We start from the raw sequence: 21785 nt of genomic DNA, 5'->3' as shown, positions 1-21785 counted from the left end.
TATTGACTCTTCTGCAATGTGCTCAACATTATGCTTTGGTTTGTATTAAATTTATGTAATGCTTCAAATTAAGTGCATTTATGGAATATATTATACACATTTATTATTGTATATTATCCACAGGAAACTATGTCTTCATAGTGAGGGGTACATAACACACAATGCAAACAATATTAAGAAATGATATAAAGTTTGTTATCTAGTCCCCTAAGCACTCTTGGAGTCTGATTTTTTTCCAGCAATAACCTCCAGTTATCTCTGTGCCCATAAGGGTCTCTCCAAGTAGGGGTCATGGAGTGGAAAATGAGATAGCCCATTATGCCACCCTAAAGTCTAGCCAGCTCTATTTGCAGTGCAGTTTAGAATGTCAGTCACTCAAACCCATGTTCTGATTCTTGCTGGGCTTAGCCAGTTCCCTCAAGGAAGCTAAACCCTGGTGCCTCTTCTCCTTCCCGGCCTCAGCCCAACTCCAAAACAGTGCTTTCCCAAACTCTTTTTACTGGCCTTGATCGACAAGTTGTGACTGGAGCTAAAGTCACCTCTTTTAATAAACCAAGAGAGATTTATGGAGAAAGGGAGAACAGAGGCTTGGTAGTGCTTTTTTCCTTTACTTAATGCCTCTACCCAGACACAATGTCTAAGGTTATCTTGGCTTCAGCCTTGAACTTGAGATGAGCTAGCTGAAGGGCTCTGGGACAGACTCCCACCTGGAGGCCCAGCTTCCCCCAAGTACTTACGGGGAAGTTTGACACAGGGAGACAGTCAGACATCTTCCGGTCCCCAAGACCAGAACCTACCTCAGGATAAAGCTATTTCTTTGGGTTATACTTCCTCACTCTTCACCTTATTAGAACAAAAATTCTCTGAGAAATCCAGTTGGCTTTAAGGAACTTTGGGATTTTGGGGGCTTTGAGGTCTGGGGATGTCCTAGGGAAAAATTGAAACATGACCAGAGTGGCTTTGAGAGATTAAGCCTGGGAGAACCATGTGGACTGAACTTGAGCAGACAAATTAGCAAAGGCTGCCTCTTTTTTTAGTCTTTTGGGAAACTCTGATATATGTTTTTTTGTGTAGTAAGTAAGAAAAGACACAAGTTTAAACTCCAAATAATCTGAATACAGAGGAACATAAGCAGTTTGGTGAGTTTTTTTCTGGGAGTGTAATTACGTCCCTGAGGACTGTGTCAAGCAGCGCACGACAGTCAAGTTTAGCAAGTACCTCTTACTGAAAGGATCTTGTTTTTTATTTTATTTTATTTTATTTTATTTTATTTTATTTTATTTTATTTAAAAATTTTTTTAAGTTTATTTCTTTATTCTGAGAAAGACAGAGACAGCATGAGCAGGAGAGGGGTAGAGAGAAAGTGGGAAGGAAAGAGAGAATCCCAAGCAGGCTCTGAACTATCAGTGCAGAGCCCAACGTGGGGCTCGAGCTCACAAAACCAAGAATTGGGCGCCCCTGGAAGGCCCTTATTTTTAATGGTTCTAAAATGGTTAGTGATTCCCTTCCTAGTGTTTTTCCTTACAGAAAGATGAGTGTGGGTGAGTTTAGAAGAAAAGAGATAAGTACAAAGGAGAACTGGTATTTATTAACAGCAGGATATGCTGCCCTGCTGGGACTGTCTCATCCAGGTGTAAAGTTTACTTTGTTAACCCTATTTTACTGATGACAACATTGAATCAGAAAGGTCTTGTGAGTCACCCAAGACCACTCGGCTTTGTCAGGAGAGTGAACCATAAACAGAACCCATGGATGTGATTCTGAAATCCATGCTCTTTCCTCCAAGTAGTGACTATTTGCCTTTGTTGATATAATGGAATGATGGTTGAAAATGTTAATCTACTCAGACTTTCTTTCCAAAGGCATTCTGGGATTAAGAAGACATTTGTAAATGGTTATTTATCTTCCTTTTCATCCCACAGTGGAAACCAGATTTAGATTCCAGCAGAATTCAGAAGGGTGGGATGGGAAGAGGTGTAGCAGGCAGGCAGCAGCCCAGTACCCTTGAGGGCAGAGCAAATCAGGGTGGGAAGGCACTTTGGATCTTGTATTCTGGGATTTCTTGGAAAGGATCTCTGGAGTTTGGATGGAGTTTTGCTTGCAGTTTGGGGTGTATGCTGGCAGGGCTACTGACAGGGTGTAAGGGAATTGAGAGACAATTCAGAGCATCTATTTGTTAGTTAGTGGGTATGAGGAGGGCAGAGAAATCACTTAACATGAGGGACTGAGTTTTCAGAGAAAGGGACCTTTTTTTTCCGCCCTGAGAAACCAACATCTGTTTTCTTATAAAGGGAGGAAATAGAGAACAAGATAGTTTAAGCACAGACAGGCACGCACACACCCTTTTGAAAAACCACTTTTGACAAACCCCAGGGTGTCCCTAGTGAGACGCTGGTCCCACAACCGGCGCTATCTTGCTTCACAGTAAATGCTGATTCCTTCCCCATGATCTGGACATCCGCGGCCTCACCCCCACCAAGCTCCACCTGTTCCACCAGCGGTCTATACATGATTGAAAAGAAAATAGGTCGGAACCCGCCATCAGGTCCCCGATGCATCTTCTCAGTTTCTAGACAAGAAACCTTGGAGGGAAGGAGAAAGAATTTGCCCCAAACCTTTGCGCTTGGCTGGCCACCACCTCTTCATCGCCAAAGTTGCCTTTAGGTTGGAGGAGCCGACATCCTCCCAAACGAGAGAACGACGGAACCTCCTAGACCCGAGCTCTTCCCATCCTTGGGGACCATGAGCCAGACGGTGAAGCTATCATCGCCAGTCCCGCCTTTCTGGCCCCTCGCTTTGTGTTCTGTCCCAGAGGGACCCAAGTTGGTAGACAGAGCTCTGCGCGGCCCGGTACGCTTTGATCTTAGAACGGAAACCTCTAGGTGGGGGCTTCCCTAAGGCAAGAACCTCGAGACTGCCCATCCCCGCGGCGCTGCTAGAGCAGAGGAATTCGCGAGCTCCGCGGAGTGCAATCCCTTCCCTCACGACACTTCCAGTCTGGTCGTATTCACCTGAATGGTAGCCCAGAATAATCTCGTGCTAAGGATTTAGTTCCTGGTCCGGGTTGAGGAGGGGGGGAGGGGACATGGGGAGTGGAATTGCGACGCAAGTTCTCAGCTGGTTTCACTAAGCGCTCGGTGGCCTGCTGGCGCCAGGATCGCCCTCGAGAACGTCACTCCGAGTTCAGGTTTGTCCCGAGGAGGGACGGCGTGGTTCCGAGAGGGGACTCCCACTGTTTTGAGTTGGAGCTGACTCACATTTGCATTTCAATTACAGAGGAAGAGATAGATTAGATTGGACCACCTACCCAAGATTATTTCCCTAGCCAGCTCCTTTCTCAAGACCAGATCTCCCCGCCCACTTGGAGAAGGGCAAGGGCTATACCCAAGGCGGGATGCGCCCGGACCCCTGGGTTGGGGCAACAGTCGCCAAAGAAAATGAAGCCAAAACGTTCTAGATTAGCCTTTTTCCAGAGAGATGCGGATACCGATAATCCAGGCCAAACTCTCCAAAAACCTCACCTTTACTTCAGGACAAGGGTGGGATGTTGTTTGGAGGAGGGGCTGGAGGAACCTGGATTACCTGGATAATTGCTTCACCTTATATTTTCCTCCTCAGTAAAGATGGGGCCATGGTATATTAAGATGCTCCCATAGTGATTGGGAGTCAATCCCCATTTGCGGGTTACCCCAAACACACAAGTCTTTCCAGAGGTAGAAGGTCTCAACTGATAGCAGTTTTTCCTCCTGCTCCAGGGCTGTGGTAGATGATGTCTTAAGTAGTTACTTACACTCGTAGCAGAAAGGGATCTTTTTTTTTTTTTTTATTTATTTAAATGAGGCAGGACTTCTCACCTATTTAAGTTAGTTTTTTCAAAGTTCCGGCCAATACAGTGCTCCCCGGTAATTTGTGTGTCTATACTGAAATTTAACCCTTCTTATCTTAAAACAAAGCGCTCCGGACGCCGGTGGGGGGGACTGGACACTAGAGGCGGGGGCGAATAGCCCAGCCTCCAGAGCTCTGGAGCGGAACTCTGGAATTCTTTGCGAAACTTAATTTTCGGAGAAAGGCAAAAGTGGCTTCTGATGGGCTTGTTGAGTGGGAGGGGCGGAAAAGTTAGGCAGAGCCCGAGTTTTCAGTAGGCTGATAAGCTTGCTTCTCTTTCCCCTCGGGCTATCCCGGCCACTTGGTGGAGACTTCCCGAAAAATATCTAGGCTGCTTCTGAGGCTGAAAAGCAGACACGTGCTACAAAAAAAAGTAATGATTCTGGTTCCTTAAAAACACCAAGAAGTAGAAATGGAGGAGACATCAGAAATTGTTTCCAAGAATGCAGATTTGAAAGTTTCGTGCGAGACTCGGTAGGTCATGCGAGGCTTCTCCCACCTAGGCGCGCGGGAGGGGTGGGTCTTCCACTTGGAAGAGCCCAGGAAAGTTGAACCAGTTCTAAAAAATCATGACATTTTCACTCCCTTTGCGGCCGGCAAGCGTTAAGCGCGCAGGGCTGGCATACAAATTCTCAGGTCAGGTCAAGGGCAGGCTGTTCCCGGCGCGCTCTCTGAAATGCAGCGCGGAACAGCGCACAAGTGGAGGCGGGGGAGGAGAGCGAGGCAGTTACATCCTCGCGGGTGGGGAGTGCGAGACCTCCTCAGCTGCAGCCCGCCGGGTGAATGGGGCGCACGGCCCCGTAACGCTGAGCCTGGATAAAATATGCCAGGACTGCGCTCCTCGGGCTCATCAAGGCTGCGCGGGAGCCTCCCCGAGCCATCATCCTTTGTAATTGCAACCGTCAATCAACGCTTTAAGACAAAGTCAGAACCGGGAAGGACGAGCCCTGGAGACCAGTCTCGTCGGAAAGAAGGTGGAGGCGTGGGGGAAGTGAGGGGAAAGGGGAGAGAAGTTTGTCAGAAGTTGGCAAAGGAATGGAGGGGAGAAATTGTGAATCCGCACCGTAGCTAAAGCCGGAACTGTCTCCCCCGGTCTCCCGGCCTCTGGTTTGTGGTCTCCGCCACCACTTGTTTCCCGCCAGACGGGGTGGATTCTTGAGTGTGCATCCACTGAGAGGCAGGGGGGCAGTAGGTTAGATGTTCCTGGAGGAGGATGGGATGCGTCTGCCCGCCTGCGGGCATTTTAGCATTCCAAGTCGATCGATGTGTCTGTCCGTCAGTCCAGACCACCACCAGCATCAACGTTTAGACCGCACAGGCCCTGTTGCCCTAGTCCCATCACAACTGCCTCCCCTTCCCGCGTCCACTTGGCTCTCCTTCCTCACTGCTGCCTCTGCAACCTAGAACCATCTTCAGGTAACCGATCCGAGGCACCGTGGGCGGCCCGGGCTCCTCCTCTTCCAGCTATCCTTCCGAGAGGGTGTTCTGGGAGACGCCCAGGCCGATCCCAGGTCACAGGGCAAGCGGGTCCGGGGCTCCAGTGTGGGCCCCTGCCCAGCGGAATTGAAGGGTCAAGGGACCAGATCGTTCGGAACCAGGGAACTCAGGGGGTTTGGAAAGGATGCACTTGCAGGGCGGAAATGAGTGTGATGTGGGAAGCCTGGTGCCACCGCCCCACCCTCTGCGTCTGCCCCAGGGCTGGGGGCTCTGCCGCTCCCCTAAAGCCCTTATGAAGCGACCCGGGAAAAGGTGAGTGTGCCCTCGGGTCTCTGACATGAACCAATTCCAGTGGAAGATTTCCCCCTTGTCCACCGCCGGCAGGGGTTTCGACGTCCCGGATGGGGATCTGGATATGGTTGACCCTAGGGAACTCTTCTCTTCCTGGAGCAGGAGGCCTGGGACACCGAAGTTTTCTCTCTGCTTGAGACCTGCTACTTAGGTGCCCCTTCCGTTCGGGGGGGAAAAGCCGTGAGCCTGGACAAGAACTTCAAAGCAAGGTGAAGCACCTTGGATCTTTCTTCTGTGATACAACTGCGGATTTTTTTTTTAAGGGTGGTTTTTTGAAATCTTGTCTGCAGCCCCTATTTCCCCACCATTGCCCCCTCTGATTTTGGGAGGAGAGAAATGAATGCCAACTGCTCCTTTGTCACCATCATTCCTGGTTTGGGGTGTGAGGCAAGGGCAGACTGGCCTGGACTGAAAAGGCGCTAGGGTGGTCTAGGCAAGCCCCTTCTGGGGCTGAAGCTGGGTTATGAACGTGATCACAAAGTTTTCCTTGGCTAGGTCAAGGCTCTGCCTCAAGTGCAGGCAAGCACTTTTGCCATGCTACAAACATATGGTCCTGTCAGACCCCCTTTCTACTTCTTTCAAACTCTCCCAACCTCTTCCTCCAGCTCTACCAATCAGAGGACCTTCCCTCACCCTGGAAGCTCCCTCTGAGGACCAAGAGTCTGGAGTCCCCCCAAAGCTGCCAACCTGGTATTTGCAAAGTGCTACATAAGTACCCCCATGAGCTCTTTGACTGTAGTGAGAGGAGGCTGTTCCTAGATTAAGACTTTGGAATAAACTGATTTTCAAAGTTCATCCAAATCCACAAAGCACAGCAAGAACTGAGTTGAGCCCTGGGACAACTCCTTTCCTTTTTTGAACTGTGTGTATGTGTGTGTTTATATTCTATATATAATATATATACTTAAGCCACAAAACTTATTTAATTTACAATGATATTTAAAAACAACCAGTAATATTGAAAATGAATTGACAGTGTTAGTTGATGCTACCCTGGAAATCTGATCATCTTAAGGGTCACTCATTTTGGCAACTACATCCCACTGCCCTTTACAAACTAGTGGCTGGTCCCCCTCCCCCCAAGTTTAAACATTTTAATGAAATTTGGTGCTACAAAACTGAGATTTAAATAAGCTAGATACTGAATATACACTGAAGAAGAACAAAATGACCAAAAAAAAAAAAAAAAAAAGAATTAGAGAGCCAACAGTACCTGAATTACCAGGCGTGGGTGGGTGATGAACAACCCGCTTCATATAAAAGTGTAGATTAATCATGGGGATGATTGGAGTGTTATTCAATTCATCAAATACTGGCCTGGGCAGTTTGAGTGTGTGATCTCTATGCCATTCAAATAGAATAAATTCAGATCTTTTGAGATTCAAATTCACCCCCTTGCGGGAGGACTCTGATAATTACCCAGTCTCACAGCAGACACTGAATATGAGGCATTTCATATGCAGTCACGAGGCTGGAAAAAAATGTTTTTTCATCTTGTTGGGATGAGATCTGAAAACTTTGAAGATGTGGCTGGGCTGGTGGCCGAAGAGCTTACATAACAGATGGTTCTTTAAAACTTTATTAAAGTGCTGGGCCTCTGGGCCTCATGTGGATTGTCCTACCAGAGACACTAGAATGAAAAAGGAAAGCCTAGTCCGATCGTTGCTTTCTGCTTGGAAACACAGTGCCCTAAAATTTAGGAAGTCTGCCGCCAATGTAATCTTAGTCTGGAGGGGGTGGGGTGTTTATAAATGAGTGAAGGACCCGGTAAAGAGCGGGGGTAACAGGGATAGCTGTTCCTCCATTGCCGGCGAGTGGGCGAACTCTCGGCGAGATGGGTCTCCTCGGTGAGCCGGGACGCTCGGCCACGGCAGGACTCCTGGGGCCCATGGTGGGGCCTTTTCGGACTGAATACCGATGGGCAATGAAGCCGGGAGACCCTTGAGAGCAGGCCAGCTCTTCTGAGAAGAGCGGTCAACTGAATTCAACATCTCTTTTCTCCTTTAAGTTGTTTAAATGGGTGTTTAACTCCCCCTCCAGCCCCCGACCCGATATTCGCGCGGGGACACACACGCACACTCACACACTCCCGCGTCCCTTCTGGTTTCCCCTCAGCTCGCAGAACTAAATCGCCGCCCTAGCCTCCCGTCCTTCGCCGCTGCGCTCAGACAGAGGTCGCTTCCCACTAGCTGTAAGACCCGGCAGCATTCACATCCCCCGCCCCAGGTCAGGGTGGGGTGGGAGGGGGTTAAGGCGGGGTGGTGAGGTTGGGGCAGGCGAGGGGACTGGAGCTCGCGCCTCATCCTCATTGGCTGGCGGCTGGTGTCCGACCGAGTCCGGAACCCGCGTCCCCATTCACTGTCATCACCCCTCATCCCAGCCTTCCCCTTACCCCCGTCCTACTTACCTCCCCTCTCCTCCTCATCTTCCCCCTTTCCTTCCCAGCACCGTCACCCTCGGGGCTGGAAGGGCTGCTCTCGGACACGCGAGAGGAGTAAACGAGGCAGGAGAGGGGGGTTGTAACTTCACAACTCCACACTTGTGATAGTCAGCGAGAGGGAAGCAGAGACAGGGGAAGGGGCGGAGAGGAGGGGAGAGAGAAGTGAGGCGAGAGAGAGGGAGAGGGGGAGAGGGAGAGAGAGAGAGAGAGAGAGAGAGAGAGAGAGAGAGAGAGAGAGAGGGAGAGAGAGACCCCTGCCGATCTTGAGCCAGAGGGCGGGTGGAGGGAGGGGTAGAAGTCGCCCGAGCCGTCCGGGAGCAGCGGCAGCGGCCCCGCCGCGGCGGCAGCAGCAGCTCGGCGGCCGCCTCCGCTGCCCGCCCGGAGCTCGGCCGCGCACGGATCCGCGCCCCGGGCAGCTGCGCCCTCACCGCCGCCGCCGCCGCCGCCCTAGCCGAGCCAAAGCCAGGCGCGCGGACGCAGTCTTCGCCGCGTCTGGTAGCCCGCCATCTCCTCCCAGCAGCTTGGGGTCGGCTCCGGAGTTGAGAGACTGGACGGGGCTCAGGGGTCCTGACCCGCGGCCCCGGAGGAGGCGGAGGCACGCTCCGGCGAGCGGGTGGGTGAGCCAGCACCCCAGCCGCCCCTCCCTCCTTTCCGCCGGAGTTGAATCTGTGCTGCCCGTGTCCAGGTGCTGGGCTTCCGGACGGACGCGGACCCTCTCTCCCCGCCCGCGGCCGCCTTGTCATGCTGCCCAAAGTGGAGACGGAAGCCCTGGGACTGGCTCGATCGCATGGGGAACAGGGGCAGATGCCGGAAAACATGCAAGGTAAGGAGGCGCTGCGCGGCGCTCGGGTTCCCGCGGCCACACCGCCCTCGGGCTCGCCCTGAGGGCTTCAGCCGCCCACCCCTCGCGGGCGCCGGAGCAGCCCTGCGGGGCGCTCGCCGCTGCCGGGCTGTGGGGCCGCGCGCGGGCGGCAGGCCCCCTCCCGAGGGGCAGGCATAAAAGTTTATGGCTCTTGAACAATGCGGGGCGGAGGTTTTCCAAGCAATGCCTAATTGGCCGCTTCTAATTAAGAAAAGAGAGGTTTCAAGCTCTATGGCAACCCGAGGGGGGCAGCTTCAGGCTAAAGATACTTCAGAATAATAAGATCATTCTAAGAAATGAAACGCCTCACTGGAAACCGGAGCGGGTTCTCGGTCATTGGAATCGGTGGGAACTTTAATCAATACTCGTGTGTGGAGGAAGAACACCCTGCTTAGCAAAGTCAGCTACAAAGAGAGGAGGCTCCGGGAAAGCTGGTCTTAGCGGCGTTAGAATGTATGTTGGGCACCCCCAAAAGCCCAGGGGGACACTGCGAACTGGCTCTAATTTGGACAACTTCAGAACCGCAGACAGAGCTGAAGAAATCCAAAATTATCCCACCCCCATCCTCTGCGCGGGTATTGCCGAGTTAGTTGAGGGAACGGGGCACCGGTTTAGCTTAATGCCTCTTCTACAGTCCCAGAGCTGGGAATGTGGAAGCCCGGCTTGTTTTCTTACCTCTTGATTGCTAACACCAAAAAAAGCAAACCCTGCTGGCTATATTTTCGCCGCATTCCACATAGCGACTCTAGATGTGGTTGTATTAAGCCCTTCAGAAGTTTATCGCAGTTGCCCTGGGCCGGGGAGGGAACAATGCTGGGAAAAGTCACCGGTGCTCTTCCATCCTCGCCCCTTCCCGCGCGCAGGATGTGCGGGCAGGCGGGCCTGTGATCCCGGAACGCTTCCTGCCATCCCCTTGAGCGAACTTGAAAGCGCCGGGGAAGTGTTGGGAGCAGAGTTGGAGCAGAGTTTGGGGTTGGTGCACGCCGCGGTGCGGGATCGGCGGCGCGCCTGCCGCGCTCGGGCCCAGGGCCCCTGACGTCTCCCTCCCGGACTGGGGAAAGAGGGTGGCGGCTACGCGTGCGTTGTGCCTGTGGGTCGGTTACCTCTCGGTGATGCTGGGGTCTCTCCAAGCCTCCAGGAAGGGCTGTGGACGTCCCCTGGGGGCTGCGGCCCCTGAGACTAACTTGAGGGTTGGGTGCTGGAGGAACCCGGTTGGCCCAAAGAGGCATTGGCGCTCGTACCTGGGAGTCCCGCGAAGTCGGGGCGTGGGGGACGCGGCGCCGTGAGCGGGATCCCGGAACCCTCCGCCTCTAGCTGCGGAGAGGGAGTGCCCTTTGGGCGCCCGTGAGGCCACAGCGATCTTAGGTCCAAAAGGAAAGTTTCTGCCCCTCGTTCAGGCGCGCGCGTTTCTGAAAGACTAGGGAAAAGACCCTCAGGGAAACGCTGGATCAGGAAGTAGGGGAGGCAAGAATAAGGGTTTAGGGGGCGGGGGAGATGCGAGGGAAATGCCACTGTAGTATTCCTTTTAAAGTTCGGGAGGGGCGTTCTTGACACGACCTACTGTCCCAAAGCAGAAAGTTAGACTTCCATTGTGCACAGGTCTCAGGAGAAGCCGCCGGCCGCTCGCTCAGCTTTGGGTTCGAAAACATCGTGGGAAGGGTCAGGGCACGACTTCCTCTATGCCACTCGGCCTGCACCTCGAGGGAAGTCCCTGGGGATGGGGACCCCTTTCCCTTGCTTGCTCTGGGCTCAGCCGGGGACGCGCCCTGGTCCTAGAAAGACTCGCCACTAGGTTTCGGGACAGCTTACTATGGAGGGATTTATCCGCGTGCCTCTCTTCGGCCCTAGCTTTCCAAGGCCCCACGGCCCTCTCTACTTTCTAAAGACAGGGACTTCTTTGCCCCAACGGATTCCGTTCTCCGAAAGCCTACTTGGGGTACGGCACCTGGGACACTCTGAAAGATGCCCGGGTCCCGCACAGCAGCGACTGGCTACCCACAAGGCCTCTGTCTTTGTCCAAGAGGGTCCCCATTCCCAGCCCTGGTCTTTTGGCGTTGGATCCCCGAGGTGGGCACCGAATCCTCCTGCAAACGGTTGCCTCGCTGTGCCTCTTAGGTGCGAAATTAGAGTTTACTTTTTTGGGAGAAGGGGAGATAGAGAAGAACACACTTGGTAAAGTACAGTTTTTCCCGTCCCGAAAACACGCCGCAGGACAATAGTTACGAGTTTTGGAAGAGATGGGGCTATAAACAAACTTAAACCCTCAGTTTCCCCAAACCCCCAGCTTCCCAAAGCCCGAGCGCGGACCTCTTAGGGTTGGCGCCACTAGGAGGACTGCGCTTAGCGTCTCTACTTCTACTTCACGGAGCTCAAGGCGCCCGCTTCTACGCGAACATCTTTTCCCGGGACCCCACCCCCACCCCCAAACTCTGGCTAACTCACTCCGGTTTAAGCCCCAGGCCAGGGCTCTGTGTCTCGGGAAGAGACGTCTCAACTCAGCCGGTCGGTCCTCGGCCCTCAGCCTCGAAGTGGTGCAAGTGACCTCACCTCCCCCACGGCCCTCTCCGGAGGCCTGCAGAATCCGTAAAGAAACAAAAAACAAAACAAAACAAAAAAACCCACTTTATTTTAAAAAGATAAAAAGGAAAAGAACGAGTCCTTGGCGAAGAGGCCACATGATCGTGATGGAGTGGCCGGGAACTTTGGGGATGCAGTGGGAGCTTTTTCTCTTTCCGTTTTGGTAAACAAATCAAAGGAAACTTTTGTCGGGCCGTCGGTTCCCCCATCTCCCCCCCCACCGCCCCGCCCCCTGCAAACGCCACTGATTAACTTAAACTCGAATCTGCATTTGTGCGCCTGTGTGTCGCCGAGCAAGAGTTGGGCAAGGGGCGAAAAGGACAGCGCGCCCCGGGGTTTCACAGGAAGGTGCCCGGGAGGGGTGCGGCTGGTGGCTGGGCTGCGCGGACCTGCCCCTTAGCACCGATACCCGCCGCGTCGCCCTCCGAGACCTGCCCCCGAGTGAGTCTCAGGAAGGGACTAGATCAGGTATCATCTGGGGTCTCCTGGCCACTGTCCTTCCTGTGCATAGTTTATCCATCTTTTAGCTGCGATGACGCCTTCGCAGGGGCTAAGTCCGGCGGAAGGCGGTTACTCGATCCCCGCAGTGAGCCGCTTGTAGCCGCGGCCTGATTTCTGTTTAACTTTAACCGGGCAATCTCAAGGTGTTTATATTTTGCAATGATTATCGGAAACATGTGAAGTTTTATCGCAGGACTTTAATACTTGGGGACGAAACCAAACCCTCCTGTGTATCTTTTCTTTTCTTTTTTTTTACCCCCCCTCCCATCCGGGCGTCCTCCCTCTTTTCCTTCTTTATTTTAACAGGACGTTTTCGAATGTGAAGAGCCTAAAGTATCCAGAACAGGAGCCCTGTCGATAAGTAACTGAATGTTTCAATTAGTCTAACAGATTCGAACGTACAGCCGCAGGCTGTTAAAAGTGGGGGCTGCTGCTGGAAAGCTGTTTCTGGGGCTTCAGGTTCTCGGTCAAGTGTTTGCAAATCGGCAGTTGCTATCCTGATAAGCGCTGTGTACTTGCAGCAAACTTACTCCAAGAGTGCGAGAATGCGAGAGCTTGCTTCTCTTCCTTAGGCAAAGGTGACATTTTGGATCTTAACTTTAGAAGGTTGAAAAGAAGTTCTAAATGGTTACTTTCTGCAATTCATGTTTCTTTTCTGATTTGCTGTCTTGCAGTTATGACCTATGTGTTCCACAGCGGTCAGTTTAAAATTCTTAACAAAAGAAGTTGGAAATCTTTTTAAGTTAAAAAAATAGGAAGTGCATGCTCGTTGAGTCCTAAAGATGTTTTGCTTTCATTGTATAAAACTATTTTTTTAAGTATAGCAAGATAAAAATATTATATATATTATATATATACATTATATATATTATATATATATATATAATATTTTACCTGTGATATTTGCCCACTGATCACCAAAATGCTTTTCACTGCAGGATTAAAACCTACGTAGTAAATTAATTAGATATGTATACACATTTCTTTTTCTTGTTTCAGTGTCTCAGTTTAAAATGGTGAATTACTCTTACGATGAAGATCTTGAAGAACTCTGTCCGGTGTGTGGAGACAAAGTGTCTGGATACCATTATGGGCTCCTCACCTGTGAAAGCTGCAAGGTTTGCCTCCACGTTGCTACCTGATAAATATAATGTTTAAATCCAAAATAAACCATTGGATTACTTTTTAAAGCTAAATGGAGGCTGTCTTTTATAGACTCAATTAAAAATGAGAGACAGAGTTAGTCCTGGGGAGATGATTCTTTGAAATATGTGTTTGATTTAATTCCAAAGGCTAAAAAAATTTATGCTGTTTAGAAAACTTTGCCCGTCTCATGGCTTTAAAATATTTTATTGTAGTAAAGTGATGTATCTGTAGAAAGACTTCTATTTCTAACAGTCCTAAATATTGATTTTGCTTGACTTATATATATTTAAAGCATCGTTGTTCTTGAGAGGGAACATGACAAAGTATTTCCCAAATATATTTTAACTTCAGAGTATTCTGTGCTGCAAGTCTAAACATTTTTTATCCACAGATAAAAGTCTAAATTCTCAACTGCATGATTTCATCCTGATTTATTCCAAAAACAATTTTGAAGATTTTTTAAAAAATTTATATCATAAAGGATAAGAAAGCACATCTCAGTTTATAGTAGAATGGCATTCATAAATAAGTCATATGACCTATTTAAATGCAAGAAGTTTTAATATCTAAAATGTACTAAATTTTTCCTATTACTATCAACCATACATCAAGAATTTCTCCCAGACCTTTTTGATATAGTCCCAGTCCATTTGATACTATTTGCTATTTCTCAACATTTTTTAAAGTAGAAAGCTTAGTACAAATACTTTAAACCACTGCCTGGAAAATCCCTTCATTCTCTATAACAAAGTAAGATTGTTCCACTTTATAGCTAGTAAGATAAACATAAAGAGTATACCATCCTGGTAAAGCTGTTATTATATTATAAAGCTACAAAATTTGTTTTGATGAATTCTTTTGGGTGAAATAGAAGAAAAACACACTGTGCTAAAATTCAGCTCTCTGCTATACATTTTTTCTTTTCCATCAGTTTCACTTTTTTTTTATTACAGAGTTCCCCAACTTGAATGTATTTCAATGGAATTATGAACATTTTCCCATTTTACTCTTTAAATCCTCTTGTTCTCGACAGTCTAGTGCTGACATATGTAAAAAAAAAAAAAAAATCTGGGGTGTTTTGCTGTTCAGTTTTTCCAATGGTATTTTATAATAATTTGCCACTAAAATCTATCAGGCTGCTTACAAACGGTGTAGAGCTCCATGAGTACCTTATCTGGAATATGAGGTTAATAAGAAAACAGATTTTTTTTGAAATTACTGGTCAATATGGAATGTATTTTTCTCCGTCTGTTGAGATGAAATGGTGTATATCCAAATCTCCCCAAGATTTGATGTTATTCTAGGAATATAACTTTAGTGCCAGAAAAATCTCCACTTTGGCCCAGCACTGTTTTGGAGGGTTGATCTTGTTAAAATGTAGAACAAACCACAGAACCACGGAAAGGCTCACTGGTTCAATGAAAAGATTTATTGGTGATTTCCTTAAATGAAACAATGGACGAGACGGGTGTTAGATTTATACTGTGCCTCACTATTTTCTCTGTCTTACAGGGGTTTTTTAAGCGAACAGTCCAAAATAATAAAAGGTACACATGTATAGAAAACCAGAACTGCCAAATTGATAAAACACAGAGAAAGCGTTGTCCTTACTGTCGATTTCAAAAATGTCTAAGTGTTGGAATGAAGCTAGAAGGTAAGTTTCTTCTAAAGACTACTATTGCCTGTTAAAACTCTCCAAGGACATAAGATTTAAAATAACATTGTACTTATAATATGGTAACATTATTCTCCTAGTCTTCTAACACCATGGACAATAATGTAAGATCTTTTTATGTTTCATCAGCAGAACAGTCCAAGTCTCATTTAAATACTGGTGAAATCTACCAGGAAAAAATTTCAGTCTTGGAGTCCCCCCTCCCCCTTTTCTTTTAATTTTTAGTTTGGGGAGCAGATGCACCTGACACCAAAGAGGCCAGGTGAGATGAAAACAGGACTGTGATTGAAATGAGAACAAATTTTAAAATTTGCAAAAATTAAAAAAAATGTATTGTCAGTTTTCAAGTCAGGATAACTTAGTAAAAGCCTGATTTTAATCTTTTAAATTGTTTAATTGTCATAATTGTTACTATTAACTTCGTGACTCCTGAGCAAGAGTCAAAGCTAATTTAACTGTGAAATGGAGTTGCTCATAGGGAGTGCAAGTTTTGATGGTGTAGGAAAACACGTTCCTTTTTCTTTTTTCTTTTTTGTAAGATAACGATCAAGTCTGCAAAATGAAGGTGGAAAGTAGGAAACGTGAAAAATGATGAACTATTAAATCAGTAGCATTGGTTTGACAGGAACAAGAGAGTGGTTCCCCCAAAGCCATGTTAAACTATGTCGAAAGAGTAGACCCTGGCACTTACAATGTACAGATTGGCAGGGAGTAAGGTTAATGTGTGACCACTGTAAATAATTTGGTGCATGGACTCTCATGGTGTGTTGCTGCTTTTCAGCCTCCAGCCTACTGACTGTCCACAGATTAACTACAGTGCAAAGAAAGTAATAATAAGGCATGCCGGTCACTGTTCAGTGCCAGATACAAGAATGCATTTTATTTGATCAGCGAGGCACAGGCTACTTTTGTTTGGAGCTTTTCTGTTATGTGGCACTCACACTTGATAGAAATATTCAGAAGATTTCGAATAAATCTTCTGAATCGCTAACAGATTCCTTCCCAAAGAAGTAGCCACTTTGGTTATCATGAGAACTGTTAACTCTGTACTGTTTTTAAGAAGAGATTGGGAAAGAGATGGAGAAAGAAATGCTCATTCATTTCTTTATTACCAATCACGTTATTATTTTCCAGACAGCAAAATACTGTGGGAGATGTTTACTCTAGTATGAGACTCAAAAGATAAAATGTCAAAAATCAAATGTTGTGATTTCATATGATATCATTTGATTTCTTCTTTTTTTAATGAAAGGAAAAAGTTGCGTTTCTTTACCTTAAAAAGTGTGCTTTATTAACTGTAAGTCACTTGTGGGGCTGAGGTCTACTTCCTTAACAGTGATGTGAAATAGTTGAATATTCAATAAATTATCACCCAGATGAAAAACTCTCTGTTATCTTGTGCAATATTCTGGACACCTTGCATTCACAATAAATTTTTAATGCCATACTAATCCTAAGATAAAAAGCTCAAAAACTTAACCTCCAGCAATTTCAACATGTCAGAAGCTGTCAGAGGTCGCTGGTTTCTGTCTAATTGCCATTGGCCACTATGGGCTTGGAGAGAACTGCTAACTCACTTATTAGACGTGGTCCCAGACTCCACACAGCACTGTGATGGTGGACTGTCTTGACAGCTTCTGAAATGAATTTGCTTTAATTATGTCCAGTTCTGCCTAAATTAAAAACAATAACTGGTGGTTATCTGATGTGTGCTCATCAAGTCCAGGTGAAAATGATTTTCTAGGAAGAGCATGTACCCAATCTTTTGCAGCAAATTAGTCAAAATGGCTTTGAGGGAGGAAGATAGTCTAAGGGAAAACATTCACAATTTAATCCAGAAATGGGTTATTTGATTTTTTAGTTTTTCCTCTTAGCAGTTTGGGTTTCTGTAAAGAGAATTCTGACACAACAGGCATAATACTCTTTCTTAGCAATCTGAAGGATCCCCTGTGTGTAGCAAAAATTATGAAATCTTTTCAGTCCACCAAATGGTTAATAGTAATAGGTTCCCATGTATCCAAAATATTTTTTTTTTTGATGACAAACACTTAGAGGAGAGAATTCATAAGTAAGGAAGACATGGTTTTGGGGGGGAACCTTTGAGAGGTATGGTGTGAAACAACCACACACATAACACTTCTGGACAATTTTCAACATTTCTAGATATCTGGAGATCCAGAGAATGATAATAATTTCCATCTTATTTATACCCTTACTCCTTTTTTTTTTATTTCCCTACAGCGGTAAGGGCTGACCGAATGCGAGGGGGAAGGAATAAATTTGGGCCAATGTACAAGAGAGACAGGGCCCTAAAGCAACAGAAAAAAGCCCTCATCCGAGCCAATGGACTTAAGCTAGAAGCCATGTCTCAGGTGATCCAAGCAATGCCCTCTGAGCTCACCATCTCTTCTGCAATTCAGAACATCCATTCTGCCTCCAAAGGCCTACCTCTGAACCACGCTGCCTTGCCTCCCACAGACTATGACAGAAGTCCCTTTGTAACCTCCCCCATTAGCATGACAATGCCACCTCATGGCAGCCTGCAAGGTTACCAAACATACAGTCACTTTCCTAGCCGGGCCATCAAGTCTGAGTATCCAGACCCCTACACCAGCTCACCGGAGTCGATCATGGGCTATTCCTATATGGATAGTTACCAGACAAGCTCCCCGGCAAGCATCCCACATCTGATACTGGAACTTCTGAAGTGTGAGCCAGATGAGCCTCAAGTCCAGGCCAAAATCATGGCCTATTTGCAGCAAGAGCAAGCTAATCGAAGCAAGCATGAAAAGCTGAGCACGTTTGGGCTTATGTGCAAAATGGCTGATCAAACCCTCTTCTCCATTGTTGAGTGGGCCAGGAGTAGTATCTTCTTCAGAGAACTTAAGGTATGTCATCAGCTATTACAGCTTACAGCCCTTTCAAGAGAGACCTAACTCTGTTCCTAATTAATATATTCGTGGTGCTGAACATACTTTTTCCTTACTTTTCTTCTTTGTATGATTTACAGAGTAGGAGAATCTTAGGACCTTGATTTCAGGACGATCACAGCTTAAGTTTATGGGGCTTTTATTCTATGTAGCTCTTAGTCTAGGGGGATGGCATTTCATGTAAACTATAGGAAATTTTTTTTTTTTCTTGAATAGTAGAATGTCTTTATTCCCTCTAACTCAGATGGTTTATGGCTATAAAATTTAAGTCAACGTGAACCAGTACCTAGTGAACTTCTTAAAAATTATCAAGTAAAAAAGCTGTAGTATATTGGTGCCAATTTAAAAGAAAAAAATACCAAAATTTAGTTGTGTTTAGACCCTAAAGAGTGAAAATGATACCACCAGTTAGTAGTGTAAAATGGGTTTTTACTACCTGTTTACCTTGACATTAGGTGGGTAAAACCTTTGTTTTCTGAGCAGATTCCAATAGGATGTTTACTGTCATTGGATGGGGATTGGGCAAATGGTGAGTGCTAGTCTACTTGGCTCAGGTTTTAGTTCTCATAATCTATGCCTCTCTTTGATTTTAATGGATTGCTACATTGTAAACACGGTACTTGTTTGTATAAGGATCTCTGTTTAACTACATAATTATTTTATTTCCTGAAACTTAAGACTGAATTAATATGGGAAAGTGCTATAGAAGTTTGGAATCTAAGAGTACCTCCCATAGCACACATGGTCGTCAGTGGTTTCATTCTCTGTTCTAAGAACAGAAGTGAATCCTGGATTTGATTTCTCAGTGTATCTGTTACAAAACCTATTTCTTCCTTCCCCTGTCACGGGAGTAGATGAGGCTGCTAGACATCTGTGGCTTCTGATCACCTAGGACTTTTGGAGATTTAAAACTCTTGAGGAGGACAGTACAAAGCAGACCTTTAATGTAAAAGGTGGCCATTAAAAACTGTCTGTGTAGACGGACTAGGGAATATGGAAGCTGAGTGCAAATGGAAGATGGTGCTTTTCATAGCAGATGTCCTTAAGCACTGTGATTTGTACAGGGAAACAAAAGTTATCTGAACAGATCCAAACAAGTTGGTAGAATGCTACCACAATGCTGTTGAGACTGTCCACCTGTCCAGCTCTTTACTCTCTTGTCCTTTATCTTTCCACTTAAAGATGACTTGAACGTGGAGATAGATACTAGACTGCAGAGACGACAAGCAGAAAGTATTGAGTTAGCTCATCAGGCCAGATGTTTTCCAAGTATGTAACCACCTTGTGATAATCAAAGTGTTTTTCATTAAAAACAAAAACAAACAAAGGAAACTTCCTGGTGTTTTTACATTCACAGCTTTGTCCTTCAGTCGGCAGGTAAGGTATTTGAAATGAAAATGAAAATGACAATTTTAGGTGAATGTAAAAGCGAGGAAAGCAAAACTGACCTTGCAGGCAGGTGGACTAGCTTTGGGTCATGGCTTTCTTTGCTACTCAGTAACTGTGTCTTGATAGGCAGGATGTCAATCGCCGAGCCTTAGTTTTCTCATCTGTAAAATTGTACATGCGCTGTTTATGGTGCAGGGGGTATGACAGTATTTTCATTGAAGAGGTTTTACAAGGAATAAGTGAGACTATGTGGGCAAAATACTTAGTACTGGGAGCCTGGCATATATTTTATACTCAATAAATTATTAGTGTAATTTAAAAATTGTTATTATTGTGGTTTTGTGATAAGTGTGTGTCAGTTTTACATAACACCATCTCATATTCAGCATAAAAACATGCATTTGTGCTTTCTTCTTAATTTGACATTGGGAAACAATGTTACCACATGTGTTAGAAAGTAGTGTCATTACATAATACACAGTCATAACTACTACTAATTAAAGATGTAAAATTTGCCAGGCAGTAAGGTGGGTGTAAGATGAATACAAAGTTGAGTAACATAAAATAGTTCCTCTCAAAGATTTTACGATAAGCAGTTTCAAATATCTATTAAAAAAAGAAAAGCAGCTGAAGTTGTAGTTCCCAAATCCCCGGGTAAAAAAATCATGCATATCATTTACATGTCAAAAAGGAGACATTGGAAGGGAATAATGCCAGCCACAGTTAGGACCTGAAGGGTGCTATGAAAGCACTCTGCCTCTCCACATTTCTCTTTTCCTTGCCCTGCAGCTAAATTCTACAAGATTCTTTTATAGGGTGTGAGGTCTCATATTTGGCTAAAATATAAATACCTTTGGGAATGGAGTTATAGCAAAGCATCATCAGTCATTTATACTGTTTAATGCATTTATCAGTCTTTCATGAGAAGATGCTTTGAAAAAAGGAAAGGGAAAGAAAGTACAAACATTGGTGGGGGCGCCCCAGGAAAAGAGGTAGGAAGCACCCCCATGAGAGGAAGACATATTTGACCCACTTTCCAGTTTGCCTTGGGCTGATGTGGAAAAGTGATTCAATAGAAGTATTTTTCAGAGACAAAAAAGTAGAATTCAGAATAACTTAGGGGCAATTTAAATATAGAGTTGGAAGGTAACTATTCACATTTGGAAGAATTTGTATTCTTTTCATTTATAAATTTACCTTGTCACAAATAAGTAAGTTGTTGGGAGCCCACATTGAAACATGTGTATTGTGGTAATGTCTTCACTTTGAGATAGAGAGAGAGTGAGCACAAGTGGGGTAGGGGTAGAGGAGGAGAGACAGAATCCCAAGCAGACTTTGTACCATCAGCACAGAGCCCGATGCGGGGCCTGAACCCTCAAACAGTGAGATCCTGACCTGAGCTAAGATCAGGAGTTGGACACTTAACCGACTGAGCCACCCTGGTGCCCCTAGAAATACAAGTTTTTAAATTTTTTTTTTTCAACGTTTATTCATTTTTGGGACAGAGAGAGACAGAGCATGAACGGGAGAGGGGCAGAGAGAGAGGGAGACATAGAATCGGAAACAGGCTCCAGGCTCTGAGCCATCAGCCCAGAGCCCGACGCGGGGCTCGAACTCACGGACCGCGAGATCGTGACCTGGCTAAAGTCGGACGCTTAACCGACTGCGCCACCCAGGCGCCCCGAAATACAAGTTTTTAAACTGTGACCTGTAGTAAGAATGTATTTTACACTGGAACTTGGTGTACCAAAACAGATCTCTCTCTCTCCCTCTCTCTCTTTCTCTCTCATACACACACGCACGCACACACACACACACACACACACACACACACGAAACTAAAGTTTTCACTAGACATTACACGAACTTCTCCATGCCATGCGCTCTGATGTTTTCTATTCTATTCTGCTTTAGTCTAATTTGCTTCATGTTTTCAAAAATTTCCGGTCATCACCCACTGATTGATTGTATGACCCACTAATGAGGCATGATCTGCAGTTCAAGAAATGTTGCTCTGGGGAAGGTTTTGTGGACCATCCACTGGGCATTGCCTACCTGGCATTGCTAAGAACAAGTCCAGAAAAAAGCCTCTTTCCCCTGGCATGGCCTCCAAGACATCTCCTAACTTATAATTTCCTCTCAAAGATTTTATGATAAGACAGTTTCAAAAATATCTATTAAAAAAGAAAGGCCACTGAAGTTATAGTTTGCAAAACCCTATCTTCCTGCAAAAGTTGTAATTTTTAAATATCATTTGGGAAGATGAATGCTCCCCTTTAAACCTTTGTCTTTTTTTTTTTTCTTGTTAACACAGCAAATTACCCATCAAGTGATATACTAATAGGGCAGATTGCTTGTATCTCTACAATCCCAAGATGAAAAGTCACTTATTTGTTCCCAGAAAGTAATAGCATAAGGCAATTTTGCAAATGACCCCTGGCTCAGTCTCCCAGGACAAGTTACACTCTCCACCATGTATAAAAGGAAGGAATACAGATTTCATTTGTTTACTATTTAAGAGAACAGAGGGGCCAGAGGAGATTTGGTGGGTTGTTCTGCTTTTCTACATGTCTACAAGGTGCAAAAAAGATA

General features: G+C 46.2%; 1 protein-coding gene across 3 annotated transcripts in view; it reads left to right on the top strand.

Moving 5' to 3' along the window:
* NR5A2 (nuclear receptor subfamily 5 group A member 2) overlaps positions 1-21785 on the top strand; it is a 138531-nt gene that overhangs the window by 3092 nt on the left and 113654 nt on the right. Inside the window, exons 2-5 of one of the 3 annotated variants that reach the window (XM_086694372.1) lie at positions 8799-8936; positions 13053-13171; positions 14712-14853; positions 17116-17762. In XM_086694372.1, the coding sequence (XP_086550498.1) occupies positions 8799-8936; positions 13053-13171; positions 14712-14853; positions 17116-17762 (1046 nt within the window). Of the gene's footprint in view, positions 1-8798; positions 8937-11889; positions 12021-13052; positions 13172-14711; positions 14854-17115; positions 17763-21785 lie in introns of those variants that run through there. The other 2 variants (XM_086694374.1, XM_086694373.1) reach the window with 2 other exon arrangements.

This window comes from Puma concolor, chromosome E4 (genome assembly GCF_028749965.1).
Source record: "Puma concolor isolate L17-30 chromosome E4, mPumCon1.1.hap2, whole genome shotgun sequence".
Classification (NCBI taxonomy): domain Eukaryota; kingdom Metazoa; phylum Chordata; class Mammalia; order Carnivora; family Felidae; genus Puma; species Puma concolor.
This window is presented reverse-complemented; position numbering and strand designations above follow the sequence as displayed.